This window comes from Monodelphis domestica, chromosome 8 (genome assembly GCF_027887165.1).
Source record: "Monodelphis domestica isolate mMonDom1 chromosome 8, mMonDom1.pri, whole genome shotgun sequence".
Classification (NCBI taxonomy): Eukaryota; Metazoa; Chordata; class Mammalia; order Didelphimorphia; family Didelphidae; genus Monodelphis; species Monodelphis domestica.
In genome coordinates, this window is record NC_077234.1 from 132,502,645 (window position 1) to 132,514,502 (window position 11,858).

At 33.3% G+C, this 11,858-nt stretch overlaps 1 protein-coding gene across 1 annotated transcript in view; it reads right to left on the reverse strand.

The window, feature by feature from the left end:
• Positions 1-11,858, reverse strand: part of MYCBP2 (MYC binding protein 2) — a 382,851-nt gene that overhangs the window by 239,362 nt on the left and 131,631 nt on the right. Inside the window, 5 exon segments of the mRNA XM_016425002.2 lie at positions 4,647-4,748; positions 5,066-5,211; positions 8,863-9,025; positions 9,028-9,066; positions 11,536-11,694. Coding sequence (XP_016280488.2) covers positions 4,647-4,748; positions 5,066-5,211; positions 8,863-9,025; positions 9,028-9,066; positions 11,536-11,694 — 609 coding nt within the window.

The following is an 11,858-nucleotide window of genomic DNA, read 5'->3' on the forward strand; positions in this document are numbered from 1 at the left end:
TTGCAACAAATATTATTTTTAAGATTGAGTTACCAAGTTATAAAATAAAGGTCTTGGAAATAGTTGAATAAATTGCATATTTTAACAGATGAAACAGGATGTAAATAAAATGTTTGAAAGGCATAAATAATTTTTCAAATAAATTATTACTACAATTATGATAAAATCACATTTTATTAGCATTTAAAACAAAATAATTTTTTAGGTCATTACTTTTTCTATACATGATCTTTAGATAGTTTATTTTTAAAATTTTATCTTTTTAGACATTTCTTTGATGAAACTTTTAATCTGAAAGTAGAGAGTGAGTCTGTAGGTGAATGATGTTAAGACCACAGATCCTGAAAACCAGGAAAAGTTTGGGGATATTATCACTAAAACTGTTTGAATATGTTTAAGTCACATAGCCTCTCTGAGTTTAATTTTCTTTTTCTACAAAGGGAGGACATTATTACTTATAGAAACTATCTTTTTGGCTCTGGTGAAGACCAAATTACCTTATACTATTCCTACTAATAATATAAATAATAATAATGATAGCATACATTTACCATTACTCAAATTCCCTCTATTTAAAATGACAATTCGGTAAAATATGGTCATTGGTTCCAGCCCAATGGAAATATTCAATGTAAATTCAAATAATGCAATCACTTGACAGGATTCATTATTCACATTAATTTAAAACTAAACATATTGCTTTAAAGTTTGCAAAGTGCTTTACACCTACTTTATCTCATCTGATCATGACAAAAACTCTATGGAGGTGATGTCACAGGTTTTAATATATCAAATGCTATAAAGTGACATATAATTTTATTCTTACCAAAAATAGTTGCTCAAAGCAAAAACTTAAACTTACTAAGAATGTAGCCTGCAGTTCCTTCTGAAAGGTCTGAGTTCAAACATGTTGGTCAAATGAGATTTCTTCTTCACCAATACATTAGTCAAATCCAAAAATATTCTCTTTCAAAACTTAACCAAAACCACCCCAAGCCCAGGCTATCAGTTTACCTACTACTTTACTGAAGACATCTTTCTTAAGGCTTTTTTCTTCCCATCTTTAACTTTCTGTCTTTACACCACCTCACCTTTGTGCAAGTCTCAAGAGATGGCCTTCCTCCTTATCAAAATTAATCTTTCTAATCATGGACTCTAACCATTCCACTTCTGTTCTTACAGGAGCTTCCCTAACTAATTAGTGGATCATAGACTTAAAGTTGGAAGGGACCTTAAAGATTATAAATTACAACATCCTTATTTTACAGATTAGGAAAGATGAAACACTAAATGACTTACCCAGATGCACATAACTACCCTCTGTACTATGGCAACAGTAGAACTCTTCCTAGGAAGTCCAGTGCTACCTTCAACTCCTCAAGGTCATTAACCATCATGGCTGCCCTTTTCTAATCTTTTCCAATGTTCTTAAAGTATCCTTAAAATGTAGAAATACAATACTACAAAAGTAATATGACTAGGATGGAATATATGGTACCTTCAAATTTTGGATACTGACTCTCTATAAACCTTTTAACTATCCAAAATTCAGTAACAATGAATTTTAGATTATGGCTTCCACTAACATGTCTTGATGAAATAATAAAATAAATATTTCAAAGAGTCATGTTTGACCTAGCAATTTTTCCAAATAAAATTCTTAAATAGAAACAAAGGAATTGCTAAATATATTTATTCAAATTGGAAAAAATACCAAGTTATTTTTAGAAAAATGCCTTTTAATTGAACATTTTCATTACATTTTAAAATTAAAAACCTAATACTTAAAATTCAGGATGTATTATTTTAAATATTTGAGGAAAATTCATCATTTACAAGTCTAAAAATGGAATTGTTTGTATCATGGATCACTTGAAGTATTAAAATTAAGATTCAATATACATCTATAATAGGTTACAAGAATTCTTTTTCAAATTTAACTTAAATTCTACAACAATGCTATCAAATTGTTTATATAATTAAACATTGGATTTCAAATATTATTTGCAGGTATTAAGTTGTCCTATTTTCTCTACACATTACAAGATATTATTCACTATGCAAATTTCTTGTTAATTTTAGATCTCAGAGTAGTTCAGTCTTATATGATACTGTCCAACATGAAAAATTTGAACATGAACCAAAAAATGAATTCTCTTTTTGTTGGTAAAATAAAAATTGTGAAAGAGATGAAAGTAAGATAATAATAAAGTTAGCATGAAGTTCTATGATGTTCAGCCTGGAATTGGTATTGGAATTGGAATTGGAATTGGAAGAGTTCCTGGGATCTCGTCTGTATTTTTGGCCATATGTTGTTGAATATTTCCTTCAATGGCACAGATAAAGAAGAGACAGCATGTTTATTAAATTTTCAGATGATATATAGGTAAGAGAGATAAGTAGAGATGACAAAGTCAGGGCCCAAAGTATCTTGACAGATCAGAAAGCTGAGATGAATTTATTAAGATAAAAATCTAAAAGGGATAAATGTGAAGTCTCATGTATGGCTTCAAAAGGAATAGGACATCAATTTAAATAGCTGACAAATGACTATGAAAACTAAATTTTCTAGCACACTATTGTTGATTAAATAATGTCTGTTTTCAACTAAAGTGTCTTCCTCTAATACAGAACCTTTAAGGAACTGAGAAGAAGGAAAGTTGAAGGATTTCTTCTATCATCATCATAGGAAATTATGACATTAAGGTGATATTAAGAATCATCCTTTTTTAATGCTTAACCAAATAGAGATACCTTGACAATTTACACTACAAGATTCAGATCAAAGCCTTTTTATATTCCCTATAAATTTAAAACAGAAAATTATAACAGGGCACATCAATTTTGGTAAATGATTTAGTCCAAATTGATTTTTCAATAAAAATGTCAGTTTCCCTTTTTAGTGAGTCAGGAAAAACAGATTGTTTTACAGTCATATAATGTTTAAAAATAGAAGATATATGTAAAATATTTTTTTAGGTAACTTCAGCAAAAATGGTTAAAATAAAAGTTTGGGGAAATAAAGGAGAAAGTTTTAGTTATAAAATACATGAGTAGTTGATTGCCAATAATTATAAATAACCGGTTAAGTGAATTTTGAGGGCTACTGAGAAAGGAATTTTTAAAAGAATAAAAACACAACTTTCTACAACTGATGTACATATTTGCTAAATCAAATACAACAATATAAAGAGAGCTTATTTAACCTTTAAATGGAAAAAGAATGTATGAGAATCATCTCTGAAGGCCCATAATACACATTATAAACTGTCACAAATAAGAAAATATATAATTAGATGATGTAAAGGAATGTTGCATTCTGAATACATCTTATTAGTTAACTTGTTTGAAGTAGAAGATTGAATAGGAAAGAAAATTTATTGGCTGACAATTTACAGTATTTTTTTGTGCAGCTCATATCACTTACATAGAAACTAGAGATTTTTTTAATGAGCATAAACATTAAAATAGCATTTTAAAATTCCCATATGTGTTCAAACTATAATATTTTTAATCACTGAAATATATAACAAGTATCCCAGGCACTTAGAGAACTATAAGAATAATTAGGCAAAAAAATATATTTTAATGTCACCATAACATTTTTTGGAATTTAAACATTTAAGAAATCTGATGTTTGCATGAAATGAAAACTATTAATCATAATAATCTGTTAATCAATATATTGATTACTATAAAACCATAAAATTATAATCTTGATCTTTCAAGTACATGTTTTACAACTTCTAAACATTTCTAGGAACTCTACAACTAGACAATGTTTCTCTGCTTTCAAAATGAGCTGTCACTATGAATTGCTTCTTAAGATGATATGAAACACTGGAAGTTTCATATAACTTTAACAATAAGTCGAATTTTTCAACAAATGTTGTAAAAGCTGGTTTCAATAATTGTATTTTTTTGAGTGTTATTTAATGGATAAGAAAATTCCAAACTAAACATGATTTATTATTATCCTCCTTCAGAAAGATACTTTGGTACTTTTCATAATTATTACACTATGACTATCTTAATAAGACTATAAAAAAACTAATTAAAACCTTTGATTCACTTTGAAACCAAGGAAAATAGTTATAAGATACCAAAATGATGAGAAAAAATTTCTGAAAATAAAATTTGCAAATGTATCCACTCACCTGAATCCTGGCCTGTTTCTGGAGGAGTAGCCAAAAATATACATCATTATAGAAATTGCTATAAGACCTGTCTTCTCAGAAAAAAAGTTGTACTGAAACAAGGGCAGATAGATACAGAAATACAGAGACTACATTAAAATGCTTTGAGGCTATGGAGCTTGTCCACTTCCTAGAAATCAGTGCTTCTTAATCAGTTGAATGAGCTGTTTTCCACAGAAGTAAAAATGTCTCTTGTGACTGTTGCCCAAAAAGTTATATGTGCTAAATAAATATTTATTTTCAGCCTAATGGTAAATTTCCTGTTTGTATGGTAAACACATTTTTTATAATTTACTGAGGAGGTGGCAGAAATAGCATGTTTTGTAAGGAATTTTTAAAATTTAAAAATTTTCAGAGGACTTTTAAATAAACATTTTGATTTTGGAAACAAATTTGTCCATTTGGGCAAACCATCAGATTTTAAAATAATTTCTTTCTGCATAATCTTACCTCTGCCTTCCTCCAATCTATGTCTCCTGTTTACACGTTGTCGTTTTTCCTCTTGCCTCAACTGAAGGTGTTCTTCAATGTTAACACCAGGTACAGGGACAGCTGGATAATTATCAATAAGAGAGGTTTAACTTACATATCACAGAGATGATCAAAATGCCTAAGAAACTAAAAGCTGAGAAAACTATTCCACATAAATATATGCTTTTTTTTCAATAATAAAAAGATTTAATTTTAGAGGTATCCACAAGTGTCATAAGATTTAAGAAATAATCCATATTATCAATTTCCTTGATTTTATTTAACTATAAGCTGTCTTTTAAAAAAATACTTACGCGTATATTACTTATAATATATTGTAGTGTAGAATTTCTAAGTTAAGAAAATAAAATGTGTCATACGAACAAACAATAGTATACCTAATAAGAGATCTAAAGGTATCATCTCTTTCACAGCATCAAGAATTCCTCTTTGTCTTGCCTCCTGGCCATCCAATTCTCTTGCACAGGCTTTACAACAGCCACATACTGCACAGCCAGATTCCCCAGAACCACAGCCACAGATCCTAAAATAAAGAGCCAAAATTATTTAACAGCATTTCTTGACACACCATTCCTTTCATGTCATTCCTAATGTAACAAAAATCAATGACCTTCCTTGCATGATCACACTGGTTCAACACTACCTAAAGTAATGGTTATCCAATCAAATGACTGGAAGATTACTACCGAGTCACACCATTTCATTTCTGAGTAACTCTAATTGTTATGAAGTTTTCCATGCAACACAAATGTAATCTCTTCTCTGTGCTACTTCAAATATCTAAAGAGGATTATCATGTTTTTCCTGTCCTCAGTTAATCAATGAAGAAACATGTTATATTGTACTATGTAACAATAACAAAGTATTCTCTGTTTCTAAAGATTCTATAATGTATCAGGTGACCAAAATAAGAATAAATACAAATTATATGCACTATACCCAAATTCTTGGCTACCTGTGTTACCTTATGCTTATGCCTTAATAGTCATGAACTTGGTGAGTATCCAGTTTTACTTTAATGCTGTGTGTATTCACGTGAAGTGCACCCTAGGTTTATGAGTGGTGTTTGACACCTGACTATGCCATTTCAGTAAATGACTACTGTGCTCTTGATGACCACTAAAGATAAACATGCCAGTAGCATCTTCCACTACAAATGTAGTACTTCTTCCACTAAAAAACTTCAAATATCTGAAAAGAGAGTGATTAAAGTTTCCCTAATTCTACTTAATTAATAACAATATCTAATAAGTGCTTGGCATGTGACAAACTCTGGGGTAGGTAGGAGATAAAAAGACAAAAATAAAACAAATCTGTCTTTAGGAGCTTTTATTTTCTCAATGTGAAACAATTTGTATAGAGGAAAGTACAAAATATACCCAGGGAAATTTCAGATGTAAGGGGAGCAAAGGGTGGTATCTGCTCTAAACTTTGGAGGAAAGGAGGGAGAATATTTCAGTTTGGTGGTACAGCCATGCAAAGGCACTAACAAAGGAGCTACAAGAAAAGAGGGGAAGAGCAGCAAATAGACCATTCTGGCTAGAATGCTGAAGAAAATGTGTGAAGGAACATAGGCTAATCACGTCTAAAACTACATTCACTATTTGTGAAAATATAACATGGTTTCCATTTACTAAAAACTTTTCCATAAGAACAGCTGCCTACTTATGAATTTTGGAAGCAAAGTTCTAAAAGCACTAAAAACCAAAGAACATAGAATTATGAAAAAAATTTCTAAACCTTTGCCACTAAAATATTCCCTCTGAAAGATAGTTGTCTTTTCATTCAGCTTGTTGTTTCATATTAGTTTTTCAGTCAAAACTGAGTTCCTTAAAAGTTTTACACCCAAGGGCAACTAGGTGGCTCAATATATTGAGATACATGATACTGGGTTCAAGTCTGAACTCAGACATTTTTTAGCTGTGTGACTCTGGGCAAGTCACTTCACCCCCATTTCCTAATCCCTACCATTCTTCTGCCTTGGAGCCTATACACAGTATACAAGCTAAGAGTAAAAAAATTAAAAAAGGAAAAAAAGATTAACTCCAAGGAATAAAAATAAGAACAATAAATTATACTGAATTTTTCATGTTTATTACAAAACTAGTATAGAAAACCTGTTTCTGATATTTTTTGTCTCATAGTTGATATATTTTTTAACCTGTTAAGACAGAGAATACCATTATAGAAAAATGAATAGAATTTCAACATGTTTTTGAAATAACTAAAATTCATCTTTCCAGTTTCTCCTTTAATCTATTTTTATTCTGAAAGTTTATACCACCAAATAGTCTTAACCCAAACATTAGCATATATAATAAATCTTAACCACAAATATCACATCCACATTTTTCACCAAAGATGATCAAACTACATTTCTTTGGTCATTTTTGTCCATTAATAAGTCATTCTTGGCTTATCTTTTATTTGATTAAAAATGAAAGCTATTAGAATTTACAGGGGTGGTTTATATGATTAAATTTTGACAAAAATGTAGTTCTTCAAAAAAACAAGATGTTAGCAGCAGCCGCAGTGCCAATTCTGGTACAGACTGCTTTGCTGGGAAGTATCCAGTGTCAAAAAATGAAGAATTGGAACTATCTGTTGAATGAACTAAATGTGGGACCAGACTGATAGAGACACTAAAGTTAGTAAATTTAGACTTCTGTACAATTAATGATAATAAAAGCTAATATTTATATGGCACCTATAATATGCTAGGTCAAAGATGGTGAATATTTTAGAGAGGGAGTGCCAGGCCCTACCCCAACCCCTAAACCAAGCACCATGCCACCCTTCCACAGAGACTGAGTGCTGTGCCATGCTCTACCCCACTTTACTCCAGACAGGGGAGGGAGGAAGCTATCCCATCCCATTGGGCTGCTGAGTACAGAGGTGGGTGATGAAAGGCATGTATGAAGAGGGGGCGGGAAGTGGCTTGAGCACTCTACTCCCCTCCACCTCTGCCTCCTGTGAGCCACCCACTTTACCCCCTGTGTGCTCCCATTGGGCTGCTGGGAAGAGGGGTGCAGGATGTAAAAAAATTTCATCAGGCATGGTGGGGAGGGGGAAGGGAGCAGCTCCACCTGAGTCCCTCTGCCTTTCTAGTAACAAACTCTTTGGGTTGGGGTTTGGGGGTTACAAAAGATTTGTAACCAAAGAGAGTGCTTTGCATGCCATCTTTGGTACCTGTGCCATAGGTTTCCCATCACTGTGCTAGGTGCTGTGCTAGGCACTTTAAAAATATTATCATATTTGATAATTACAATAATCCTGGTACGTAAGGACTATTATTACATCTATTTTACAGATAGGAATTAAGACAGACAGAAGGTGATTTGTCCAGGATCATACAACTAGTAAGTGGTTGAGGCTAGACTGCTAAATTACTGATTAAGTTTTTAAATTCCATTAGATGCTGTGAAAAATTTATAATTTTAGCAAAATTTTCTAATCCTATGTCATTTTCTCTTCATCATCCGCTCTGGAGTTCCTTTCTACATGAGGATTAGTTAAAGAAAAAAAAGTTCTCTTGGATATTGTATTCAAAGTCTCATAGGCCAGGATCACAACCATCCATATTGAGATCTGAAATCTGCCTTGGCTGGAATCACAAACATTAAATGGCCACTATTTGCTTCACCTCTCTGTTCAACAACTCTTTTTCCAGTTTTATCATAACCACCCTGGTTTATGTCCTTCATTATTTAAAGTCGAAGTTGTTTCATTTCAGTTCATGCAACGAGCCTTCTCTTTCCTTTTTTTTTTAATATTACAAGATCCAAGACATCACTATTTTAGCTATTCCTTCCAACAATACAGATCACAACCCCTCGATGCCTTAGGGAGACTAAGTAGTCATGAATTTCTATGGTAACGATGGCTACTGATTGAGAGACACAGTACCCACAGCATCAGGGGTCACCAAAAAAGTAACACTAATGGATTTCCCCTACTACTTAAATACAGGGCAAAATTATTTTAAATAAAAACACAGTAAACATTTAGTAACAAAATTAATTTTAGAGCTGAGAAATAAACATTATTTTACGAAATATTTGGATTCTTTTTAAAATAAATATATTCTAGACAATATATGCTTGATGCTTTACTATTAATTACAAAAGGCTGAAGAAAGAAAAAGTAAGTTATTTATACTAATTTATTTCCTTACCCTCCAGGGACTCTGTCTGGACGTCCACTACTAACACAACTGGCTCCATAGCCTGTGCAGTCTCCACAGACAGTACAAACCATGCACTGCTCAAGTTTCCATTTATGCATCCCTGGAGGACACATCATGGATTTCTCATCTTTTTCATCTAGTTCTTCTTCAAGTCTTCATCCATTGCTGTTGCCATATTTTCAATTCCAAAACCTTTATTTGAAATAGCAATCAATAACTTTCTATATGTCTTATTTCCATGTTTTAAAGATAATAATTCAAATTTCACATATACGTGTATCCACACACATATATATGTAAGATTATGTGTACTATTATATATATAAACTTCTACACACACACAATATTTTTAAGGGACTGCTATCATTCTAGTCACTCAGGTTCATAGCCTGGGAGTCAAACGTGAATCTTCTCTCTTCATTATTCCCTTTAGACAATTGTTTGCTAAGTCTTATTGACTCTACTTTACTCACTCTAGCTTCAAGCCCCTTTCCTTTACCCATACAACCATCAGTTAGTTCAGGTTTTCATTTCTTCTTATCTGAATTAGAAACACAGCTTTTTAATTGGCTTCTCTGGTTCTAATTTCTCTTCTAATCCATATTCCACAGTAGGTAATGGCACAATAATAATTCATTTGCATATGTGAAGAAAGAAGATATATGTGCCTAATAATTATGAAAACTACTACCTTGAAAGCTAAAAACTTTCACAGTTTTACTTTAAAAAAAATAGGGAAAGGAAGAGGAGAGAGGAAGCAACATATAAAAGAAATACTTTGAAGGAGGAAATGCCTGAAGCGTTTCAACAAAGGAGTAAGTGGCCTGTGCTTGGGTAGATAAAACATGAGAGAGAGAGAGAGAGAGAGAGAGAGAGAGAGAGAGAGAGAGAGAGAGAGAGAGAGAGAGAGAGAGAGAGAGAGAGAGGGAGAGGGAGAGGGAGAGGGAGAGGGAGAGGGAGAGGGAGAGGGAGAGGGAGAGGGAGAGGGAGAGGGAGAGGGAGAGGGAGAGGGAGAGGGAGAGAGAGAGAGAGAGAGAGAGAGAGAGAGGGAGAGGGAGAGGGAGAGGGAGAGGGAGAGGGAGAGGGAGAGGAGAGAGAGAGAGAGAGAGAGAGAGAGAGAGAGGGAGAGGGAGGGAGAGGAGAGGGAGAGGGAGAGGAGAGGGAGAGGGAGAGAGAGAGAGAGAGAGAGAGAGAGAGAGAGAGAGAGGGAGAGAGAGAGATTTAAATGGCACTGATTCAATATAGCCAGGTTTCTTCAATATTCATTAGTCCTGCAAAAATTTCTTTAGTTTTATATTGGAAAAAAATCTCTAAGATACATAACAGAAATCTGAAAAGTTAACTATTTAGAGCAATTGCTAATAGTCTAGTTTGGCTGGAGTAATATGAAAGAAATTCATAAAGATGGATTGTAACAAAACTGGAAGGGCTTTAAATGATAGACTAAAGAGTTTAGATTTTTATCTTAGAGGCAAATGAGAGCCAAAGATATTTCTTTCTTTTCCCCTTTTTTTAATTCACTTTACTATTTTTTAACATGTCAATACAATTTTTAATAGTCATTTTGAAATGCATTTTCTTTCCCTCCTTATTCTGCTTCATCCTCCCCAAGAGAGCCATGGATATTTAAAAATCAGAAAGGGGACAGGTTTAGACTTGTGTTTTAGGAAACTTACTTTGGCAACTCTTTGGGGAATGAATTGCAGGGAGAAGAGATAAGAAGAGAGTCAAAATAGGAAACTATTTTTAAGTAGTTCATATAAGTAGTGATGAAGCTCTGAGGATAATGTGGGGAAGTAGATGGATGCAAGAGTTTGTACTGTGAGGGCAGAAATGACAACACTGTCAAATGATTAGATATGCTGGGTGAGAGAGAAAGAAGCACTGAGTTAACTTTTTCATAAAGAATAACTCTCAGGATGCAAAACTGGATGACTAAAAGAATGGTATTGCCTTTGAAAGGAATAGTGAAATTAGGAAAAAGGCTATGTTTAGAGAAAACATTTACCTGGAAATGTATTGTGACTAAAATATTGATTATGGGGGGCAGCTGGGTAGCTAAGTGATTGAGAGCCAGGCCTAGACTTGGAGGTCCTAGGTTTAAATCTCATCTTGGACACTTCCTAGCTGTGTGATCCTGGGCAAGTCACTTAACCCCATTCCCTGGCCCTTACTGCTTTTCTGTCTTGGAACCAATATAGAGTATTAATTCTAAGGCAGAAGGTAAGGGTTTAAAAAATAGAATTTTTTAAAAAGAAAAAATTCTGATTGTAACATGCCAATGGGATATCAGTTAGATAGGTTAAGCAAGGAAGCCAATAATTCTGAGGTGCAGTTCAGAAAATAAGACAAGCTCAGGGTAGCTACGTAGCACAACAGCTAGAGTGCCAGGCTTGGCGTTGGGAAGACCTGTGTTCAAACCTGACCTCTGAAGCTTCCTAACTATGTGACCCTGGTCAAGCCACTTAACCCCTTCTGGTGATGCAGAACTCTGTTTTAGAGTTGTTATGGACAGACAGTAAAATTTTAAAATTAAAATTAAAAAAAGAGAAAAGCTAAAGCCAGAGAGGTGGATAGATCTAGGAGTTACTTGAAATGGGGATAACAAAAGAATCACGAGATTAATTTTTATAGTATATATATATATATATATTAAATCACCTTTCCCTCCTTGGTTCATGGAACCCGTGTCTCGTCCACACTGTCCTTTGTTATTTACACCAAATGTCCAAACTTCTCCATTCTTCATTAAGACACAAGTATGAGCCTTCCCCATAGCTACCTGAGTTACAAAATGGCCCTTCAAATCAGTTACCAAACCTATTGAGAAAAACAAAATTTGTAAGAAACAAGTAAAGGGTAAGGGATGTTGGCTCCTTTGTAGACCATGAAACTACTTAACTGACTAGCATTCTTCAATATTTCAGTACTGGTAGAGCAGACCATAAAATATATTTGATCCACAGACTATTCGGTTGGTACAA